Below are 25,130 nucleotides of genomic sequence, written 5' to 3' on the forward strand. Positions count from 1 at the left end.
GGAAAATATAAATGTGTCGTTAAACCCACCACCATCCGACACAGCCAATTAGAAATGTTTGTCACCTAAGGTTTGTCGGCATGTTTTGTTGACGTGACAGACTCATTGCCTGTGTCGGGTGGTGGCGGGTGGCGATCGAACCCAAACAAAACCTCTATCATGGATTTGTTTTGCAGTGATGAGTGACTGGGCTGAGACTATCACCTGTCACTATCCTTGGCGGCAGCCCTCTGGGCTCTTATTCATAATCTTTGTGGTGCTTGATTGATTGTCCATGACCTCGCCATAGAGAATTGTGAGAGAAAGCTCAATGTTAGTGCTGCTTACTATTCGAAGAATGTTATTTCTGGAAATGAAATGCATTTCAGATTTAAAGGTCACATGTATTGATTCGTTTGCAGATGCACCGCCTTCAAATGTATATTTGGGGCATGTGAAATTGATGTATGGTCCACTGCGTTCACAACCACGGTCGCACACAGGAGAGAGTCGTTGATGCTCCACCTGTGCAGAAGGTTGTCCGCATCTTCCCTGGTGTGTGCGGATCTGGTTACGCGTTGCCCATTTCTTCCATGGAAGATGAAAGCCGGGCAGTGTGGTGGTGGGCTCGCTGACGAGCTGTATGTTGTGGAAGCCGGGCAGTGTGGTCGTGGTGGGCTCGCTGATGACCTGTATGTTGTGGAAGCCGGGCAGTGTGGTCGTGGTGGGCTCGCTGATCAGCTGTGCATCGTGGAAGCCGGGTTTCGTGGTGGTGGTGGTGGGCTCGCTGATGAGCTGTGTGTCGTGGAAGCCGGGCAGTGTGGTGGTGGTGGGCTCGCTGATGAGTTGCGTGTCGTGGAAGCCGGGCAGTGTGGTGGTGGGCTCGCTGATGAGCTGTGTGTTGTGGAAGCCGGGCAGTGTGGTGGTGGGCTCGCTGATGAGATGTGTGTCGTGGAAGCCAGTCAATGTGGTGGTGGGCTCGCTGATGAGCTGTGTACCGTGGAAGCTGCCGGGTTTCGTGGTGGTGTGCTCGGTGATGAGCTGCGTGTTGTGGAAGCCGGGCAGTGTGGTGGTGGCCTCGCTGATCAGCTGTTTTGGGCATGTTGCTTGAATCTCACGAATTCGCGGTCCACGCCGTTTCGATGTTGAAGTTCCCGTTGCAGATCGCAGTGCCTCCTCACGGCCCCATCTTTGTTCTAACGTGGAACGCTACAACGAAGGTCAACCAAACCCTCACCTGAGGTCAATCATCGACCTCCTGGTCAGGAGAACAACCGTTCAACCGTTGAAGCCACAGAGCATAATAACACAAACGCATCTCAACCCTCTCTACAAAATATGTGGCCCATGTTTAGCGGGGCGATTATTTAATGTCCCGATGCTAGCACGCAGGCGTCGGGAAACGCGAATAACGCCCGCGTTATAGGAGGCTCCTACTCGCGTTAAAGCGGAACACGCATGCGTGTGTCTCTCTGCGTTGCTTCGTGTCCGTGTGTATGTGTGCTGAACTAGTAACGAATTGGCACGTTCTGTTTACGTGACAAACCTTACTAATTTGCTGTGTCGGGTGGTGGCGGGTTTAACGACACATTTCTATTCATGGGATCTAACAACAAGAACACGAGCCATCATTACGGATGCGATTTGTTTGTCCGACTGTCGCCACAACTGCGCATGCGCCACCAATGGAGAGGGGTGGGGGGGGGATAGGCCACTGAACGGCACGGCGTGGTTGGTTTTGTACGGGGAGGGGTGGAGTTGATCCGCGGTCGATCCGTGTCATCACTGAAATGTCGTCCTCTCCTTGAGCTAGTGCTTATCCGCCGACGTCACGCGGGAGCTCTACGATGTTGCGAGTAACCCACAGACGTTACACGGAGTCCAAGTGCCGTGCCAGGGACCTTGCGGGCGGCGTCAACTTTGCCCGTGCCAGAGCGAGGCGGGCCCTGCAGACGCACGCTGCATCGCAGGCGGTGGATGAGGCGTCAGTCATCGCGTGAAGAGGGCAAAGGCAAGTTGTGAGAGACCGGTGCAGTGGTGAGTGTCGCGCTCCTTAGCGGAGGTGTGAGTTAGAGAGAGAGAGACAACATCACGTGACCTTCTCAGCTCTGTGTAGTTCCACTGCTGGATGAAGGCATACCCCTATTGCGTGTCAGCCACGGGGTTGTTTGACCTCATTTCAGCACCATGGTCAGTAAGGGAGAGGGGGCGGATAGCCCGTGTCAGATATCGCCACTGTCGTTAGCTGTGGGTTGAGTATCGAACTCAGATCGCCAGGGTCGTAGCGCAGTCCGTGTGCTATGGGAGGAGTTGTTTTGATACCCGGCGATCTGAGTTGGCATCCCAGCCAGTGGTAACATCAGTGGATTTATAAGAGTCGTACTTTTTTGTTACATTAAATGAATGCCTAACTATACGGAGTTTAGTTAAGATTGTAAAATGTTAATTTCTGCTATAGCCTATTACAATGTAAGCGATTATACGAATCGGCACATGATTATTTATGTCTCTTCCTCGTGTCCTCTACAAGCTCTAGCTTGGCAGTGGATAGGATGCATGTAAGAGTAAAGCTTGGCAGTGGATAGGATGCATGTAAGAGTAAAGCTTGGCAGTGGATAGGAGGCATGTAAGAGTAAAGCTTGGCAGTGGATAGGAGGCATGTATGAGTAATAACGAATGCTACCAATTACAAACCCTGCTTACAAGCGCGACATTCACGTTCTGCCGCAGTTTACACTTCAAAAGGCCACACTCAATGGCCCTCACCGAGGAAGGACCTTGCCTACGACTGCGGCTGCTTGACACAGACACACTCCAACAGAGGGCGCCCGCACGGCTCTCCAAGCGAAGGCAATCCTCTGCCCAAGGGAATCCACGACGCAGCGCGCGCGTGTGCAGAGTCTGCCCTGGGCAGGCTGCAGGTGGCCCGTACACGCAGGAACTGCTGGTGTCGGAATTAAGAAGGTGCTGAGGACACCATCAACGATGAACAAGAGACCCACAAGACACACACAAGACATACACAAGACACTCACAAGACACGTACAAGACACACATAAGAGACCCACAAGACACACACAAGAAACTCACAAAAGACCCACAAGAGACCCCGCTGTTTTTGTGGTCATGTTTCCACGTTTGTACACATCAAATCACAAGTGGCATCATCACAGATAAATTAAATGAACGTTAAAAAAATACAGGTATATTTAATATAGTATTAATTAATGTCATAATCATATTTTTAAATAAGTATGTGCAGCCCTGTGGCTTAGCATTTAAGTTTGTCCAATCATCATGTGCCTAATGCACTTTCCATGGTATTCCAATGTTATCCTTATGCTGGTGAAAACTGATTAATTGGTAAAATAACTAAAAGCGTGTTAAACTCAAATACGCATATGCTGCCAAAAGGAAATTGCAGAGAGTACCTCTCAGACAGCAAGCTGGAACACAATGTATGATAGAAAACTCGTGGAGGCATTGTATGCAGATCTCCAAAGCAATACAAATCATATACAACGCCCCAGACAATATCTATTGTTCAAATTAGGAGGCTCCAGATGGCACAATTCAAGAAGTAACCACCGCCCTTCACAGCACTTAAAGGGAAAGCTCCCAGGCCAGATGCAAACATCTGTGGACATCATAAAAGCAGCACCAGTTGCAGGATAAAAATACAAGTTTACATTTACTGAATGTTTACGCAGAAAAGAAAGATCTCAACCGTGGAATGCTGCCTCATTCATTGTTGCAAAAAGGAAAACTAAACGGAGTTGAAAAATGGCAAAACCATTGTTCTTATCACACGACGACGCATTGTTCATACAGATCCCATAAGACAACCAAGGCAATGGACAATGCAGGGGACTATTAACCACATGAATAGGATGGATGTCCAGGCGAGTGAGATTTATTTTAGTTTCACGGGCCACCACTGTATTCGGAGTTGAAGCGAGACGGAATGCACTCTTTCGGCTACCCCACTCAGCACCATCACTTTTAAAAAACGGAATGTCCAGAAAATCATTCACAGACACAAATAACGCGCGACATTCATCGCACAATCATCATTCGGCCAACGAAATGTTAAAACGTTGCAGCAATAAAAACACAAACTCCCAAAAACCTCTCGTCGAAATGCTTCACGCTTTCCAATTAATATGTTTCAACACATTACGTCCAATCTAGTTAAACACACACATACACGACATTACGTCCAATCTAGTTAAACACACACAAGGCGCTGTTATTTCAGCCGGCCAACATTTTGCCTCCCCTTCAGATGGTCGAGACAATCTAAAACAAAACCGGAAGAATGCAATACCACGTCTTGCCGCCTTGTTGCTCAAACCAGAAGTTACCGTTTGTTACCGCCTCAAAAGAACGACTATCGCGCCGTGCAGCTTTAACCAAACATGACATTCATGCCGCAACTGCACCTTTTTACTAAAAATTATGTCCTTAAAAAGTTAAACACATCACATTTGATTTATTTCCATTACAATTCAACTAACATAGACAAACATAGTAACCCATTACCTTTGTTTTTTAAACAGACTCTCCGATACATCGCTGATAGTAATGAAACAGCAGTCACACATTAATACAATTGATGATTAGATCGCTCCAATCTCGGTTCATTATTTTCACGTCTTTCCTAGCTGTGAACTTCTCGTCGTTAATCCCTCTATCTGTTACCAAAGTGACCAACCATACTTTCATCTCCTTGCCTACCTCTGCATCGCAACGTCTGGCGACAGGCTCGGCTGCGATGACGATGGAGATACGGAAGGAAGTGAACGACAATTTAGGCCCAGAGTGAAGTGGTCGACTAATATTGGGGCCCGGTTGGTGGGATCCTCTTAAGACAATGGATCATTGGAGGCCGCATGTCCTCAAGCCAACAACAGCAGTTGGAATTGCAGCAGAACTCAACATGCAACCACAGAGGGAAGAGACTGCGACAGGTCAATCATGGGCAGTAGTCGTGGAGATACGTATACATCGAGCGTCGCAACACATTGGCACATTACAACAATGGTTCAGGGATTTCAGTTTCAACACGAGGCATTAGTAGAAAACTGGCGAGGCCAGGGATTAGGTGGGGATTTTATATTTTCTGTCCACTCGGTATAGGAGTTGATTGAGACAAAACGTGATTCAAGTCGTGAGAGAAGGGATCGTGAGAAGATTTGGTGACGTAGCGTGGGCTGGGCCGGCCACGAAACTCGTCGTATTTTCCCGGAGCTTCATTTCGCACTGCAGTCACAGAAGCCAGCGCAGCTGTACATGCACCATAGGTCGCTGCAGCACACACACACACACAGAGACAGGGGCAGTGGTGAGCAAATCAAGCCTCGCCTGTTCACCTCGACACACAGCCGTGGGCACGTACAGCCAACGCATCAATCCACTGCGGGGTGAGGACCGATCAACGCCGTGTCGGCCGCGATGTTTTGTTTCACCATATTTCACCGCACTGGTCATTCAAGTTTGGTAAACAAGGGGATGGCTATGCGTGGTCGAGATATTACTCACCACTGAATCATTGCCCCACCACTCCAACCGTGCATTAGTTTATATTCGTGTGAGACTTTGATGGGTTTTTTAAGGTAATGAAATTTTTTTCAAGATAAACTCCCTTAGCCAATCGTGATTGTCCAAGGAGAGACTAATCCCTCCTTAAAGATGTATAATGTCTACCTCTGGCTCGGGACCAATGATAAAGATGAGCACTGCTCAATGATAATGAGCGCGCACACTCCGACTTTTGCTTTCGTTTAACTCCATACACTGTGGATACAAGGGCATCAGTGGTGGCGTAGCAATTAGCGCACGGCGCTACTAACCCGGCGAGACGCGAGTTAAACTCTCAGCCAGGGCGAACGTCAGTGACGGCAACATCAGAACTGGTCCTGCACACCCCACAGGCCGAGGCCTTCATCCAACAGTGGATTGACAACGAGCCGTAAATCCTCACAATTGCATAATTATTGTTATTGCTGTGGCGTGCAGTGGTTGGTGGAATGGCGGTCTTACCGAGGTGACGCTCCCCCACCGTGCCCATCGGCTACTTCACAGCGAGGCCAGGGGCCGGTCGGGCGGCTGGCGAAGGGAACCCTGCAGGGCGTCGCGAGAGAGCCTCCCCCACGCGCCCTGGGGAAACAGGGGGCCACAGGCACCACGTGGGACACGGGGGGCCACAGGCACCACGTGGGACACGGGGGGCCACACGCACCACGTGGGACACGGGGGGCCACGCGCACCACGTGGGGAACGAGGGGGGGGGTTACATGAACCACTCGGGTCACAGGCTCCGAACGAAACTGCGAGCGGTGTCGGGTTAAGTCGACGATTCAGTTTCATCTCTTGTGCAACAGACAGCATTAGCAAAAGCAACACAAAGCACAAACAGTTGTTGCAGGCGTGTAACTCGGCTCCGTGTAGCACGCACGAGGAGTGGCCGAGCGTGTCGTTGCATTGCAGCGACGTTACTCCTCTTCTCATCGAAGCAGCGACATGGGTGAGTGCCCGTGATTTTGGTCGTGGCCTCATTAACAAGCTTCAGAAACGCGCCGTCCGTCTACAAGAACGATTTGTTACTTTGGGGTTGCATCTCGCTTGAATCGAAACACGCAATGCGTTCTCACCCACGTACGCGACGATTCATCGACGCCCATCGCTCACACACTGCGTACTGATGTTAGGTGGAAATTCAGCACGAGGGAGGTGAGGGCCATGTTCAAATACCAATTCAGACTGCTTCGGTACGTGGACAAAATAAAACTCGGTTTGCAGGAAATTAGATAAACAATCGTCGAGGTGCATCACCAATATGGCGTGAGACCTGTGGTCGTGAGACCTGTGGCCGTGAGACCTGTGGCCATGAGACCTGTGGTCCTGAGACCTGCAGCGACGGCCCGGAGCTGCTGCAGGATGCTGTGGTAGAGGGCCGCCTCATCTCGCTCTGCACCGCGCACCTGGCTCACACCGGCCTGCCTGGGACGGCCATGCCTCATCCTGCACCCACCAAAGACACACTACTTGGTGACGCTACGGTGGCAGTGGTGAACACACACAATTGACAACAACCCAACACAGGCGTCAGTATCACTGCCTTAAAATAAAAATGAAATATATGTAAAACAGGTGATATTTTGGGCAAAGGCCCTACTTTGTAAAAACTCCTATTTATACGTGCCACAAAGACAAAGATAACTGTATAGCCTTAACAGGCTGTTGGGGCAAGTGCTGTTAGCGAGCACCTATGAAGGCCGGTACAGCGCACAAGGGGGTGGGTGGTGAGCCCCATGCCCAGTCGCCTTTGTATCCCCAGTGGTGATGTTTACACACCGCACGAGATACTAATTTAAGGCAGAGCCGACCTAGGGGATGCCCAGCACTGGTTCAGATGTTCGTCACTGATGTTGGCCGTGAACAGGAATTGAACTTGGGTCACCAGGTTTGTAACACAGTGTGCCGGACCACCACTCTACCGCTCCCCACATGTACACAGACACACATGCGCACATATATACCGTATACACATGATAGTTGCAGCAATATGGCGATACTCTGAAAATATTGTACAATACTTCGATACGTCGTACAATATATCGTACGATATTTCGGAATATCACCCGTTGTTCAAAGTATTGTTATATCTTGATTATTGATGCTTGTTTTCTTTTTCTAAACATTCTATTTCCTGAAAAAATATCTACGAAATAACAAACTAAATGAAAGTTACAAATAAATCACTTATCTATTAAATCAGTGATTTAGCTAAATGTTTTTTCGGAGTAATTTACGGAATGGGAATTACATGTCATCAGTTCCCAGTACATGTAACTGACAGCATGTGCATTATCAGCATTACAAATTGTAAAGTTGTCATGTTTGGAACACTAACGGCAGGCTCATTTTGTATTTATTCTTACGGTAAGGCACAAAAATAAAACAATACAAATGCAAAATACACAGTTATGGGAAAGTGATATTGCGGTAATCATTAAATTGTGAGATGTGATATCGAATTGTGAAAATTTATATTGTTGCAACCCTTGTACACGTGGCCATTCAAGATGGTTTTCTGCTCCATTTTTTCAGAAATTTCACTCTCAAATGTTAAGACTTAATTTCGAATTTTATTTTACGTAGCCACGGTTTAAGATGTTTATTGTTATAACTGCCATTGCTGATGCACTAATAGTTACAATTGTAATCATTTTCAACATTATCTAATTTATTTTGAATACGCATTTTATTTTACTTAAAGTTCCATCAATAAAACAATAATTTGGAAGGAAATAATTGCAGCAAAAGTGACATCAAGTTTCATCAAATCGGCGTCACGTGATGCCACTTTTGTGGGATACACATGGGTGTGACGTCACAACAAAAATGTATTCAATTCATCTGAAATGTCATGTCTTGGATGGATTTTCAGTTTTTTCAGATTCATCGGAAAATAGGGAAGACATCCCTGATACACACACACATATATATACTATAGGTCTAAACGAAACAAATATGGCCATACCAAACAAGCACCTTAAGACTGTAACGCTGGAATTGTTTACACATGGGTGGTGTGACGAACACTACACCTGGCTGCATAAGCCCAAGTTGAACGACGTAACGTAAGAGCCAAGCCGATGTTGTGGCTATGTCTATGGCTGACGATGGCTAGTTTGGGGACGGGAATTGTATTTCAACTAGGAATATGAACATCACTGTGTTTATGATAAAGGTTATGGTCATATGCTTAATTAATGGTGTGGCTGACACTACACTTGACCGCATTTATCTCCCCATTACTGCACCGGGGACCCACGAAAGCCTCAGTTGACCGGCGTAACTTAAGATCCAGATATACATTTCCGATGGTTGCGCGTGTAACCCGACCGGCTTCGTCCCGTCCCTCGCTCACACAAGTCCGTCGCTAAGGCGCCGTAATTCGCTTCGCGGCCGAGAAACCTCGGGGACAAATGGGTCTCTCGCGTTCCGCCTCCCCTCTCCTCGTCATGGCACCGTTCTGCAATGCAACTTCGACGCGGTCCTTCGACTCGGGCGCCCACGCTGAGCCCTACGCAAGACACATGGCAGCGGGAGGCGGCCGTCTCTCTCAGCCGCGTCCCCTCCGCTCCGCGTCCCCTCCCCTCCGCGTCCCCTCCGCTCCGCGTCCCCTCCCCTCCGCTCCACGTCCCCTCCGCTCCGCGTCCCCTCGCTCCGCGTCCCCTCCCCTCCGCTCCGCGTCCCCTCCCCTCCGCGTCCCCTCCGCTCCGCGTCCCCTCCCCTCCGCTCCGCGTCCCCTCCGCTCCGCGTCCCCTCCGCTCCGCGTCCCCTCGCTCCGTGTCCCCTCCGCTCCGCGTCCCCTCGCTCCACGTCCCCTCCGCTCCGTTTACACACCGCTCTATGAACACTGCAACCTAGGTTTGATTCCGGGCCATGGCTAACATCAGAGGTAAGTGATACCTGAAGTCGTTTTGGGCCACTATCCCTTCTCCAACACACATGACCTAGCGAAAACCTCCAAAACACGATGTGGGGAGGCCTTCATCTAGAAGTGGATCGACAGAAAAAAATATATATACTACTAAGGTTGAAAGGTTCCGGTGTATGTTATGGGTTGTGGCTCAACACTGATGGCATCGTTATGACTAGGGTGTCAGTGACAGACTTAGGATACAGTTGTTGTTCAAGTTCAAGGAGTGGGGGGGCTGGTGTTGGTGGGCGCGTGCGGCTTACGAAACAGAGAGCCCCCCTCCCCACCTCTCAAGCAGCGTGAGCGCGGTGCCAGCATCCACGCGGAGGTAGCGAGCGTGCGGCTTGCCATAGTCAGCCAGGAACTCAGCCCAGTCCCACTCGAGAAACAGATCCAGCAGCTGTGGGCACACCCGACGGGCAGACGTGCAGAGGCAAATAAATGCCTGTGCATCAAATCCTAAGGACGGCATCATCTTCATCACACGACTGAACTACAATGCCAAGCAGCGGCATGCAAACGCAGTCAGCTTGGGGAGTTCCCACATTTATTAACCTAGAACTATTTAACAGGAACAGCCTGTCCCGCCGAAACCACGGGCTTTGCACGCATCAAGATTTATAATGCGCATCGCCGTGATGTGTGCCCCCACTCTGAGCGAGATGTCTCTCAAAAGAGAAACGAAGCACAGCCAATTCCATCGCAGCATATTTGCAGGATATAGGAAAAATAAAACACATATCTGGTGCTATATATCTATATACATGATATATATATCATGTATATAGATATATAGCAAATAAAAAATACTTTAAACCAAGTGAGATCCTATTTGACACCAAGACTATCCCTCGCAAGTAAAAACTTGGCACAAACGTTGCAAGCGCACAGTGGGAAAACTAAAATATTACAGAGTTCAATATGTATCAATCGTTTTGTGAAAGTTAAATCAATATCTACAAATGTATGACTTCAGTAAGTGGAGGTGAGCATATATACATTTTGCACGGCAAATAAAGCCTGAAAAATACAAAGCACTTAAACAAGTGTGAGTAGTGGGCAGCAAAACTCTTTTAGATGAAATCACAGGTTGGTAGCCCAAGGTGGGATTTTTACACGGGGGAATGAAATGGCCAATAGTGACCAATGCAAGCTAGTGAGAATACACAGTTCTGTAGCTGTGTGCAAGCTAGTGAGAATACACAGTTGTGTAGCTGTGTGCAAGCTGGTGAGAATACACAGTTGTGTAGCTGTGTGCAAGCTAGTGAGAATACACAGTTGTGTAGCTGTGTGCAAGCTAGTGAGAATACACAGTTGTGTAGCTGTGTGCAAGCTGGTGAGAATACACAGTTGTGTAGCTGTGTGCAAGCTAGTGAGAATACACAGTTGTGTAGCTGTGTGCAAGCTAGTGAGAATACACAGTTGTGTAGCTGTGTGCAAGCTAGTGAGAATACACAGTTGTGTAGCTGTGTGCAAGCTAGTGAGAATACACAGTTGTGTAGCTGTGTGCAAGCTAGTGAGAATACACAGTTGTGTAGCTGTGTGCAAGCTGGTGAGAATACACAGTTGTGTAGCTGTGTGCAAGCTGGTGAGAATACACAGTTGTGTAGCTGTGTGCAAGCTAGTGAGAATACACAGTTGTGTAGCTGTGTGCAAGCTAGTGAGAATACACAGTTGTGTAGCTGTGTGCAAGCTGGTGAGAATACACAGTTGTGTAGCTGTGTGCAAGCTAGTGAGAATACACAGTTGTGTAGCTGTGTGCAAGCTAGTGAGAATACACAGTTGTGTAGCTGTGTGCAAGCTAGTGAGAATACACAGTTGTGTAGCTGTGTGCAAGCTAGTGAGAATACACAGTTGTGTAGCTGTGTGCAAGCTAGTGAGAATACATAGTTGTGTAGCTGTGTGCAAGCTGGTGACAATGCACGGCAGCTATTCTTTGCTCCGCACTGAGAGACAGAATGGGGAACACGTGGATCAGGGGGGCAGGTCGGGGTTATCAGAGGGCACACGCGGCTGTGAGTCGACACAGGTTCACGCGGCTGTGAGTCGACACAGGTTCACGTGGCTGTGAGTCGACACAGGTTCACGCGGCTGTGAGTCGACACAGGTTCACGTGGCTGTGAGTCGACACATGTTCACGCGGCTGTGAGTCGACACAGGTTCACGTGGCTGTGAGTCGACACAGGTTCACGCGGCTGTGAGTCGACACAGGTTCACGTGGCTGTGAGTCGACACATGTTCACGTGGCTGTGAGACGACACAGGTTCACGTGGCTGTGAGACGACACAGGTTCACGCGGCTGTGAGACGACACAGGTTCACGTGGCTGTGAGTCGACACAGGTTCACGCGGCTGTGAGATGACACAGGTTCACGCGGCTGTGAGTCGACACAGGTTCACGCATCTGTGAGACGACACAGGTTCACGTGGCTGTGAGTCGACACAGGTTCACGCGGCTGTGAGTCAACACAGGTTCACGTGGCTGTGAGTCGACACAGGTTCACGCGGCTGTGAGACGACACAGGTTCACGTGGCTGTGAGTCGACACAGGTCCACGTGGCTGAGGGTGTAGTCGAGCGTGACCGCTCACTCACCCTGCAGCAACACCCATGGCCCGGCGTCCTCGACTCGTGCACGCTTCAATGTGACTCGTCGAGGACTTTACGTGTTACATTTCGGCGTTTTCTAGGTTACAGAAATAACGACTTTGTTCCTCTAGACCAGGGGTCGGCAACCTACGGCTCCGGAGCCGCATGCGGCTCTTTACGGGCTGCTTCTTGACAATATGTACGTATGTACAGTATGTACTCAGATGCATTGCGGCTCTTGAAATACTGAATTTTGTACCGAATTGGAAAGAAATGGCTCTTCTTGTTATTTTGGTTGCCTACCCCTGCTCTAAACCCTTCCCGTAGCCGCAGAAGTGCCTCCTTATTCCTACTAAACATTCCATTTATTACAACTTTGAGAAAAAAATTATAACTATTTCCGCAATGCTGCTCCACATTTCTGGAACCTCCTAACCGCTCATCTACACACCTTGGTTCCCTCCCTACACCACCACCCCCCTCTTTATTTCCCCCATTCAACCAAAACACACAGAGCTTTCTTGCAACTAACTTTATTCTCACGCCTTTAGCTCCCATATGTTTGCACTGTTTTTCTTTTTCGATTTGCGTGTGTTCATGTCACTGTCAGACTAAGAAATACAAGCTTACTTGCATCTGTACCTCGCTTTTTTCTGGCGCGTCTTCCTGTCACGCGACATTTGCACGGTGTTCTTTAAGATTCGCGTGTCGAATTTACGACCGTCAAACACCTCGATTGTTAGTTGTGAAATATTGCACTCGTTCTCCGCATTCTTGATGTTTTTGTCTTTAATTTGTGTTGCTGCTGTGCTCACGCGGCACCACGGATCTCCCGTGTAAAATAGTCGTGTTAAAAAATCAAATAAACTCAAAGAGTCATGTTCCTGCCAAGAGAGGGCACGCGGAGGAGGCAGCTTCACGCTTCACGCCGCGTCAGCGTCGATGCGAGGTGAGACGGGGTGAGAATCACCGACGACAGGCGGGCAAGCTGTCGCTACTACGACTTACCACGTGGGCAACACGGATACGCCACTTCGTGGTTTGCGTTCATTTTTATTCGGCCAAATTAGGAGCACCACATGACGGCTGGATAGCCCAGGAAGCTCATGAAATATAATCCGAGTACAAATTGGCGAGCAACCTAATGGGCATTGGCCTCCTTAAGACGAAATATCAAGAATGTTGCATGTGGGGTGTCCACACAAGCTTCATAATGTGGTCATCTTTCTCCATTTCCCTTTTGCTGTTGAGAAAAAAAATCCTCTCCGCGTTGCAAGCAGCGGAGGATTATGAGAATTGACGGGACACTTTCGGATATTAACTTCATGGCAGTGGTGAGTTTAGAAAAAAAAAAAGCTGTGTCCACATGATAGCAGCGTGGGAAAGAAGGTGCGCCAGGACACAGTGTGACACCAACAGCCTCCGCTGCCTCTAAAAATACCTGTCAGCTTCTCCGAGGCCACGCCGCTTTATCAGCTTGGGTGAATCGATGAAGGCCCTCTGAGGCCGGGTTACTTTAGTTTACAGGTTACACGAGTCGTTGTTGTCATTGTTGTTTTGGATAATATGTCCTGAAGGTGGGATTGGTGGCTCGTGTAGAGACTCCAAACTGTCTAAGATAACCCACCAAAGTTGCAAGTTACATTCATGGTCAGGGTCCAACAGCCCAACACCCGGGTAACTTTGTAGACCAACAGTTCAAATTTGCATATCGTAGCCGCAGCGGATACCCCATGCAGAGACTCGAGGAGGAGACTCCCCGGGTTGAACGCGGTGAACAACTTTACACAACGGAACGACTGGGGTACCAAACGCCTGCCCACTGTCACTCGTTCCCCGGAGACATCTCATAAGTTCGCTCCGCATCTCCCGAAGCTCTTGACCCAACATCAAAACTCAACGTCAAACTAGACAATGGTTTCGATTTAAAGCTTTCGTGACTGCAGGGATTCATCTTCTTGGTTTTTTTCGGTAACTTCCCTTCTACGTGACTTTACCGAAAAAACCAAGAAGATAGACAATGGTTCTCTTTCTCCTACACGGCCTCGTCGTCGTCATCATCGACGTCAATTGAAGACGCTGCACAGGAGTATGGAATTTATGGAGCTTCGATCACTGCCCCCCATGCATGTTTGTGCAGAGAGACATTGTTGTTAACATTTGTAATAACTGTGAGGTAAGGGATTGATTTGTTTAATTACTGAAAGGAACTAATATTTCATCCCACATCCTATACAGTACAGGGAAACATTTGTCTTGAAAGACTCAAACGCTGAACTTCCTCGGTGGCGTTGGTGAAACAGATCCCGCGAAGCTCGTGAGCTCAGTGGCGCCGTCATGTTCTGTGGGTAGTAGCTCTGTAGGAAGATGCTGCGACTGGAACTACACTTGAATCCGGTGGGCTGACGTCAAGCTTCAGTTCAATATTCACTGTGTAATAAATTTAAAACATGTGATGAAGCATTACCACATGATACCATCAAAATATGAACTGCTCTATATATTCTAATGGAAGGATGAGAACTTAAAAGATATGAATTGATTCCAACATGTATTTATTAAAATGTTTTAACTGAAATAGAAGAATCAAACATAGAACAATTGTTAGGTTAAACAAATAAAGTTCTAATAATAAAATATAAAACAATTCCAATAAGAAAGTTATAGGACTTTTCAAACCGCAAAAACTCGTAGCCTTTACGATTTACTAATCGCATTGTTTCAAATTGCGATTTCGATTTGAAATCGATTAATAGTTCAGCCCGAGGCTGACAGGCCACACGCTACATTCAGCACCTCCGCAAACCCTGCAGCTACTTATTTATTTCATTCTGACAATCGTGCGCCAAGACAGCGCTGTCTCTGCCCCCTCCTGACACACATGCTGGCTGCTTATTTCCACCCCAATAGGAAACAAAAGCTGTGAAATTGTTTAATTTCATGCAAAATTAAGAGATGGAAAAAAGTAACCGTACATACTATTTACTAATTTATTTACCAGGTAAAGCCTACTCTTCTTCTCAGAAGCGACCTGGCCACAAGTGATAGCTCAACGAAGTGGCTTATCACGTGAAAATTTATAGCAGCCAAATAATTTAAACGCATGTTTCTAAATGTGGAAGGGAACCCCGGAGGACCCAGAGAAAAATCCAAGCAACCACGGGGAGAACATGCAAACTCCAAATATTTCAGGCGTTATAGTCGGGACCGAACCTACGACCTCCTGCATACCAGGCGAGGGAAATAACATCTCGTAGCCACTGTGGCGCTACTATCCACATAGGATCGGATGCCATATACATCAATTAAGTGGATAGTGTGCATGAGTTCGACTTGCTGGCTTGTGATCGACAATCCATCCAGCCTCTGTCACTCCACCTTGGTATGCGCCCATGAAGACTTCCCAAAACTTCCTCAATCCGTCACCGTAAACAAGGTATGCTTTGCGTGGTGGGGTGAACGCCGGAGTCTCCCCTCCGCTGTAACCTGATTTACAGCGGAGATGAGCCTCTCAATAGAATTGCCCTGGGCGCAGAAATCCAATACTTTCCTCTTATGAATACGAGGTAAACTATTTCCATACGTAACATTGTTCTTGAAAGATTTATGTGTGCACCATATGCTAATGCGGGCAATCCATCACGGTCGAAGCAGTTAATTTTTGATAGAGCAGGAGAGCACAAGGTGATGCTGGGACAGGCGTTGACTGTAGTCTGGACTGCTCGCCAAACTTCATGACCATGGCTGACGGTGCCTACTGCCCTCCACAACACACACACACACGTACAAGTAGCCTCCAGTATCACGATCCTTATTAATTTCAATACCGGACAGTCGTACATGGCCTTGTGATTAGGGTCCCTGACTTCACATCCCGTGATTGACTCAGCCAATCATTAATCTGGGATCAATAAATGAGCATCACTTTGTGAAACGAAGGATTGTCAACTCAGCGCGGACAAGACAGCCTCCCCTCCAACCACTGCACACTGTAGCTGGCTGCCCACACGAGGAGCCGTTGATTTACTTTTGATGCTCAATGTAATCACTGCTGGTCATAAAACAAAACGGCCTGACACTCAGCTCCAACGCTTTCAGGCCAGATTTACAGCAGCCCTGCCACGGGGAGAGGGAACTGTGGTTGAGGTCTATGCGTGTTGGGATGTGATTTGGGTAGGTGGCAGAATGTGCCCTGACTTGGTGTCATGTGTTGGGAATGGCAGAGGTGGATACATTTCATTACTCAATTCGAATCTAAAGAGCAATTATAGCCCATCCTGCAAGCCCTTTGCAGGACCCTCCTGAAAAAGAGTCATGAGACTCTTCGATGTTTTCCTCAGTACACGCGTCATAATAATAATATTAATAGACCAACTTTGCATGTGATGACAATTTGAAAATGCAGTGTGTTAATATTTACGTATTTAAATTATTTTATTATATAACAGCCGACAATACTTCAGCACGTGTTGGTAAAGAGGGGTCCAGTGCTGATGTTAGCCATGGCCAGGAAGGTCACTCATCGGTTCATAGTGCAGTGTGATTGACCACTGCACCACCACTCCATCCCCACTGTGCGTTTATAGCTTACTAAATTTGTTTTAAAAAGTGGTGTTAAAATCTAAGTGTGTCTTTAAATACTGCACGACTATAATATTGTTGAACCTCAATATGGAATTAGGTACAGACTAATAAATACAGAGCATATATATACACACACACTATATATATATAAAAATACTAAATTATAACTCTTTGTCAATCTACTGCTAGATTTGGGTTGGTGAAGTGGGGGAGGGCGGAAGATTTGAGATCATTGGCCCTTGATGTGAGCTGTGGCCACGAGTCGAACTCTGTTTACCAGGTTGACAACACAGTGTGCTGCCACATCACTCCAACAAACAAAAGATAGTTACATAATGCATACATTCCACAACAAAACAGTGCAGCTTTTAAGATACTCTGCTCAGAGAGAGGGCGACAGTCAGTGGGAATCTAACACCAGACTCCGCAAACAACTTGCATACATTGGAGCATGCTGACTGAAAGACTATATCCTACCACCCTGCTGCATTTGCACAATCTGATAAAATAAAGAACATAAACTAACTGTCATCCTACACTGGACTATGTAGTGCAGACAAATATCCCCCCGAATGCCTGAATCTTTCAGCACCATGGACAGCGGCACAGAATGGGTAAGGCAGCTTGCGCTGTCTGCAAGCTCGCAGCAGCAGCAGCAGGCCAGGATGACACCGTACACCACAGGCAGCAAAGCACAGCAGTGAAAAGCTTCATCTAAGGTTTCAGGGGCCCGCATTGGCAGCATTTAATAAACACGGGCTTAGAATATTTCACCATTATAATCATGAACAAGCACTGCTTCATACCATGTTAGGTAACCATTTGAACCGTGGCTCGAGTTCACAGCAAATTAAATGTAAACAAATTACTGCGGCGAAACGTCTTCCTTTCATTCTATCCTGAATAACATTATCCAAAACCTGAGCTTATTTCAGAATTAGTTTTTAAGTTAAAATGTAATGGTTGTCAATGCCCACTTACTGCAGCACTAAAGTATGCTCAGTGACGGCTACTGCATATGACTCACTTCTCTATCACACAGACCGCAGAGCAAATGCAGAACAGGGTGCCTCGCGATGGTGTTGCGTGGCAGGTCTTTTCTCACAGCATTTTTCAATGGAATATCTTACTCCGATTGGTGTCATGTCATTAGATGAAGAATCTGTTTGGACAAATTTCGCAGAGTCGTGTGTCACCCCATGAGAGAGAATGGTCTGCTGAAGTGGGTACAACAGAACCACACTGGGAGTGGCACTTTCCCATCCGCTTGGCTTACAGAGAGACATGGTCATTGCATGGGAAGCCGAACGCATCTTATTAATTTAAATGTAATAAATGTTTGCGCAATTATTGTTGATGGGGCTGAGACAAGTCCACTTAATAAAATGAGTACCAACTAAATAAAATGGGTACCACATTGTGTGAAGTCAACACTATGACGCTTTATTCATGTCAGCCTTCATGTTCTGACCCAGAAAAGTGATGTGCGTCACTCACTCTCTGTTTACCTTATTTCACTCTCTATCTCTTCAATCCCCTTCTTCCCCTCTCCTCTTTCTATCTGTCGACTACAAGCCACTCATGTGCTGGGGGTCATGGCCTCTCCCCCACCAGCACACAACTGCTCAGTGGCATGAGTCATTGTTGTGTCTCGCACGCACACACAGAAGTTCATCTATAAGCCATGCGTATGCACTCTCATGCAGATAAGTACATTTTCAATGTATGCTTGTCACACACACACTCGCACTAGTTACTATTTAAAAAAAATACCAGATAAGGCTCACTCAACTATATAGGTATTTTTCAGAAGCAACCTGGCCACAAATGATAGCTCAATAAAGTGGCCGATCACGTGGGCATTTATAGCAGCAGCCGAACACTCTAAACGCGCGTTTCTAATTCTGGAGCGAAAAATCGGAGTGCACAGAGAAAATTCCACACGACCACGGGAAGAACAAATATCCAGGCATCGGGTCGGGATTGAATCCACAACCTCCTATATACCAGGCAAGGGGGATAACATCTCACCACCACGACGCCCCACACACATATACGTGCATTTCTCGATTGGGATAGCACAAAGCAATAATCTCAACTTGGTAGGACCCTCATAAAAATAGTCATGCCACTGATTGAGGCGTTCCTGGGTAAACAAACATTAATAATACAATAATTTCATGAATTTAAATAAAGCATTTAAACGTTACGTAAGGCTTCGAAATGTTTCATTGATTATTACGCTCACGATAGATTCATCAAACAGTGCATGTAAGAATTGATTATTCCAACTGATAAGTTTGTCCTCTTAATATTACGATAGATTTGACAAACATCACAGGAATAAAATATTATTAATTGCGGAGGGGGTGGAACATGAGAAGCCTCTTAGATAACGATCATTCTCTCCTCCTCTACCACTCTCAACCCGAGGGGTTAATCGTTCTCATGCCCCAGATGCTCCTGACTCTCAGATCCAACCCCCCACACGCACCGTCCCCACCTCTATGGATTGTGCTTACAGCCGTGGCAAAATCTGCACGTTCGACTTGATCGTAAATGGCCCCATCTAAATGACCCTGGACACATATAAAGCATCCTGTGACCATGTAATACCTTTATCCTGTGACTGAAGACAACTTTCATCATGCAGTATTCAATTCAACATTACACCATTCAAGTCAAAGCGTTACTTTCAGCGTCCTGAAAGAGTACATTCTTTGTTAAATTACGTATTCACGGAATGTCAAACATTTACATTTTGACAAATTCTGTGAACACGTGGGTCGAGTGGGAGGAACCGACTGTGGCCAGAGAAAACCTGTGTATCCGAGGTGATAACATTCAAGATCCACACAAACGTGTTCATCAACCCAGTGTCTGTACCGACACCTGGCCATGTCGCAGCCCTACCGGTTTGTAAGTGTTACAAATGCATGGAATACTCTAACATCTGCATCTAAAATTCTCGATTACATGTGTGTTTCACCATGCCTGGCTCAGTGTGAATTCATTCATTGATCCCAGGATATGTGTTGATATATATGCAGTATACAGTTGCGAAGGGACATTTACAACCTGCAGGCACTTTTCAAACCTAAAAAGTGGACTATAACACTGGCACACAACGGACTACTCTTGTGGATTAGATCTTGCGGGGTTTTTAAGGTCCACTTAGCAATTCCCTGCAGACATTACTGGGTGGCTGTGGTAGCAAAACACTGAGTCTACACAAAGTGATTCCATGGCAGACACTCCAGCAAACAGGCTCATCGCGCAACCAAACCAAAACGGGCCAACATTTGAGTGTCACACTGAGCCCAAAAGGGATGTCGATGAAAAAAACTTGCCATGCCATGTTGGCGCAGACTCTTTCATAACTCGGCTATACAGAGACGCGTCACCAGGTGATTAACCACCCAACCGCGCCGACCCACGCCTGGCGGCACTCAGCGCGCGCGGTGCCTCGCTCTGCCGTGATGAATGGACCTCTTCGCACCGCAAGTCACCACTCTTCTCTGACAACTGCCCCGTGTGGCTGGTAAATCAGGACCGGGACAAAGTGCAGGGACAGACATTCCGTGCAATGTCTCCTGGCCACAGAGAGGGGGCGGCAAAGGGTGGCTTGGTTGGGCGTGGGATGACCTCCATCAAGCACCTTCACTGTGTCTTACCTGCTGTGGCAATATGTCAACGTGCTACTGGGCTCGTGCACTATCACCTAATCAGTGAAATAATAATAATAATAATTAAAGTGTATAATGCGCATTCCAGCACGGGAACCCAATGCGCAATGCATGAAAAGCAGGAAACAAAAACAGAACCAGGGGTAACCGACCCAACTCAAAAGGGAGGGTCACTTTAGAGAGATGGGTTTTCAAAGTCGACTTAAACATATGCGACTGCTGGAAGGCCATATGGAAATTGAAAGCAAGGAGCTGCATTGTATACCTTTAAGAGACAAAACAGCAGAACTCACTTCATCAGGAGACATTTTACACAGGTCCTACTATCATTCTGGACGATATGATACGAAGGTTATATTTTTATTTGCAAAGATTACCGTCACGTGATCGTTAGCATTCACTTCACAGTGGCTGGCTAGATGGAATTGAGCCATCGACGCCGTTAAAAACGAACCACTCGGCTCTTTATGACGCTGCAAAAAGTGTCCGCGATGTGAGGTGCGGGCTTACCTGGCGGAGGTCGAGGAAGGCGAGGGCTAGAGAACCGTCCTCAAACCCAGGCACCGGTCCCGAGCACGCAAACACTGCATCATGCCACACACACGGCGTCATCACACAAACACTGCATCATGCCACACACACGGCGTCATCACACACACACGGCATCATGCCACACACACGGCATCATGCCACACACAGGATAAATACAAAGACCCCCCCCCCCTAATTTTCCGTACGGACTGTTGGGCAAGAGCCGTTCGCGAGCGCCTATTAAAGCCGACAGACTCCGCAAGGGTAGTCGTGTGACCAGCACCATGCCCATCTGCCTTGGTCTCTCCAGTACTGATGTTTACACTCCTAGACCTTTTGGACAAAAGCAGTCACCATATAATAACCTTTGATTTTGTCATTCACTTGAAATTAAAAGAGGCAATGACCTTTGTAGAGCAGGCCTGAGTAACTGACCTTTGTATCAAGACGGAATTGAGCAGGCAGGCTCAAAGAGGAACATTCAGTATGAACATTAAATATAATTGTGGGGTGAAGAAATTATATTTTAAAATGATGAAAGTTACTATCGCGTTGACATTAAATATGTAAATAAACACGAAGCATCACATTGCTGATGGCAGCTCATTTTCTCTTGTAGAAATGTGTCTTGTTCATTGAACTTCAACATATTTACACCTTTCAAAACCAGTCTCCCAAGATTCCCAGCATCTGAAGGTTTCTAGATATTTAAATTAGCGAAGGGAATTACCAAAGTTTCCCTCTATGTAACCAATTACATTGGCAAACAAGTCCGCTGTTGCAAATTACGTTTATTTCATCCACTTTGCAGCATGCTTCTTGCATTCATAATTCCTGAAATAAATTCCCAGGTATCTATTGAAATTGAACATCAACACTGAGCAGTTGCACATTTCTACGTCCTAGTATAATATTATGTACACACTAGAGCAAGCCAATTGAAAGATAACATGAAGGTGGCTATAAGACTTTATTTGCGAACTCATGTGAGGCCTATCCAACACTGCTGGTCAAGGCCTATATCAGGCTTAGCTAGCATTGATCAAATCCTGATTTAAATGCATCTCCTCTCATTTAATTCCTAAATGTCATCTTCATTATCTTTGATCAGATTCTCTTATGCAGCATTTGTAGTAAATTTAATGTCTTGGATTCTTTACAAAATCACTCATCTGTACAGTGTTCCTTTAATCGAACACCGCAAGCGTGCATCTTTATGCGCTACGGCAAAATAATAGGCCTTTGCAACTTCTTAATTCCCAATGTACCAAAGATGTTTGTTATCTGTCACGACTAGCAGACATTCAATGATCATTGCTGAGCACTTTCTCCATGAGATACAACGCCAATTTGTTCTAAGAACCACTGCTCTCCATTCTTGGAGCGATCTATCCTGCTGCGTTAGTTATTCATCGGGGTGACTGTCATCCGTCTCGAGTGGGTGTTGTCGGATCGTTTTCAAAACGGCGATTTCTTCTCGCGTGTGCACACGTGCGGTGGGTGGGGGTGTGGGCATACGAAAGGGATGTTAAAGGTAAACAAAAAAAGAAAGCATAACGCAAGGTGGCTTAGAACGAGAAGAAGACCCGGGATGCTTCCTCAATCTACATCGTCCGAGCGAGGGAGTGAGCGAGCGAGCGAGTGACTCGGCCCACGGCCGTCACTCGGCGACCGCGAGCGTCTGGAGACGGCGCGTCGAGGAGAAATGCGAAGACGGAGGAGAATGTCGACGGGATGGCCGCTGTCGGACGGGGGCGGGGGGCGGGGGGGATCGTGGCCGAGTGGCAGGCGAAGATGCGCGTTACGTTCTGTAAACAAGGGCTTCTGTGTGGACGGATCGGCCGTGTTGAGCAGCAAGTATCTCAACACCAAGAGCCTCGCAGCAGTAGAAGTTTAGACGCGGGTTTCTTTTTTACGAATTGCCATATTGCAAAAACGTTGCCAGGTCTATTCAACTCGCGTGTACCGGTATTTAGTGAGACCGCTCGGGCTAATTAACACACCTGCTCTTGTGAAAAGGGCATTATATTTTGTTTTCACAGGACGAATGCTAAATTTATGTATTGCTTTTTTACATATAATGCCAGCACTACGTACAGCAACGTAAGCTTGAGCTCTACTGTGCTGTAGATGATCCTTCTTCTTAAACCGAAACGTATTTGATGAGATGTCGAAGGGAGGATGCGAGGCACACACAGCGGCTCCAAAGCCACAGACAATCGGCGCGCAGCTGCGCTCGAATTGAGCGCAGCGTGAACCCGCAGCACCCCGTTCTCTCCGACTTAAAAACAATATATACCTAGCACGCAGCTGCTAATCCGTGCCAGAAAGAACCCATGCGGGGAGAGGGAACAGTCGTGCCCTTCTGTTCTTGTCGCTGCAGCTGAATTGTAGCAGTGTAGAGTGCCCCCTACTGATTCAAAACATTAAAAAGGTGCCCGGATTCGCGTGAAGTTTGTTTTCGACTCTTTCGTGGAAATCTAAGATGAGCCAGATATTTAATCAACAACAAACACAAAAGGATCAAACCTACTCTTTGGTTCTTTCGGTAAAGTCACTGTGACTTTACCGAAAGAACCAAAGAGTATGGATCCCTGCAGTCACGAAAACTTCAAATCTAGATTAGGATCAAACCTAAAACGTGCTTTAAATGTTGTATTACAATGAAGAATAAATTATGCAGAATGGCAGCACGGTGTGATTCTAATCATTCTAATGCGATTCTAATCCCGCACCTCAAATAATCAGGGTTGGCTACGTACGCTGCGAAAGAAGTTCAACATACATACTGTACATACAAGTGACGAGCACGCTTGTAAATTATGGTCCAATGGGTGGCCACTCCCTCTCAGAGCGTCTCACAGATGCCACGCGCCCTCCCCCCCAAGGTGTGATTGGAGCTTTTACAGCACCGACATAAAAAGTTTCAGCATATTTTGTGGAAGCTCGCACTATCGTTGGCTGTGCCCTGGCCTTACCCACGTTCGGCCGTTTAACAACTGTATAAGTGGTGGCAGAATGTGTACGTTTTTGTGCGAAATTGTTGGGTCATGAATTTCTAATTTATAATATATATTTTTTTCACCTTGGTACAAAAACAGAGTCGGGTCTGAAGCATAACTCAGGTCAAATGAGACACTGGCAGTTCTGTGCCTTGGCGGAAATTCAGTATTCCCACGGTGGGGACCATTTTCTCAAGATGACTTTCATGACTTCGCATGAAGTATTTCATATCGCAATATGCCTGGAGTCACCAGTGACGTAAGCGGTGGCATAGCTGCTCGTCCTGCACGCTACGATCTTGGCGAGCCATGCTTGATTCTACCTTTGCAGAACACCAACGGCAATTGACATCTGAACCGTAGCCTAAAACAATCGTAGTTGATGCAGTTTGTGACCATGAGCATTGGGGAGCATGTACGTGTATGTGCGTGTGTGGGGAGCAGTAGTGTAGTAGTTAGCGCTACGCTGCGCTTCGAACCCGGCGTCCCGAGTTCAATTCCCGCTCACGGCCAACAACAGTGACGATTATTTGAACCGGTCCTGGGCCTCCCCTAGGTCGATTCAGCCTCAAATGAGTACCTGGTGTGATGTGTAAACATCGCCATTGGGGAGACAAAGGTGGCCGGGCGTGGTGTTGGCCACCCACCCCCTCGTATGCCATACCAGCCTTCACAGGTGCTCGCTAACAGCACTTGCCCCAACAGTATATTAAGGGCATCTTTGTGACAAAGACAATGTGTATGTGACAAGAGTGTATGTGAATATGTGCGGCACGTAGGTAGGTGTGTGTGTGTGTGGCCACCCACCCTCGCACTGCATGAGATCGAGGCTGAGCTGCTGCAGGGCGCCCGCAGACAGCCGACTCCCCGAGGCGCCCAGCAGCAGCGCGAGCAGCGAGGCAGCCAGGTGCTTGCAGCACGACATGCACGCCGCCTTCGCCACAGCGCGCTTACAAGAGACAAAGATCCCCCGTGGAGCCTTCAACAGACTGTTGGGGCTAGTGCTGTTAGCGAGCTCCTATTAAGGCTGGGGGTGGGTGGCCAGCACCACGCCCGGCCACCTTTGTTTCCACAGTGCTGATGATTACACACCGCACCAGGCACTCACTTAAGCCCGGCTAGACCAATTGGTCTGTTATTGTCGTGGTCTGACAGAGGGGCCTCTGTCATCTGATACATGTTCATATCATCGACGTTCCTAGACATGAACACCTAACATTTTACGTCCGTTCAATAAAAAGTTGTAGAGAAAAAATAGGAAGCACTGCTGC

At 47.4% G+C, this 25,130-nt stretch overlaps 1 protein-coding gene across 1 annotated transcript in view; it reads right to left on the reverse strand.

The window, feature by feature from the left end:
• Window positions 1-3,092: 3,092 nt before the first annotated feature.
• The window catches only part of LOC144721802 (exocyst complex component 6B-like), an 86,863-nt gene continuing 64,825 nt past the window's right edge, over window positions 3,093-25,130 (reverse strand). The window contains exons 20-25 of the mRNA XM_078599724.1: window positions 24,667-24,808; window positions 20,837-20,910; window positions 9,757-9,869; window positions 6,845-7,002; window positions 6,022-6,138; window positions 3,093-5,286 (exon numbers count right to left, since the gene is read on the reverse strand). Of these exons, the coding sequence (XP_078455850.1) occupies window positions 6,053-6,138; window positions 6,845-7,002; window positions 9,757-9,869; window positions 20,837-20,910; window positions 24,667-24,808 (573 nt within the window). The 3' untranslated portion in view covers window positions 3,093-5,286; window positions 6,022-6,052. The remainder of the gene's footprint in view (window positions 5,287-6,021; window positions 6,139-6,844; window positions 7,003-9,756; window positions 9,870-20,836; window positions 20,911-24,666; window positions 24,809-25,130) is intronic.

This window comes from Lampetra planeri, chromosome 12 (genome assembly GCF_965212315.1).
Source record: "Lampetra planeri chromosome 12, kcLamPlan1.2.h2, whole genome shotgun sequence".
NCBI classification, from domain to species: domain Eukaryota; kingdom Metazoa; phylum Chordata; class Hyperoartia; order Petromyzontiformes; family Petromyzontidae; genus Lampetra; species Lampetra planeri.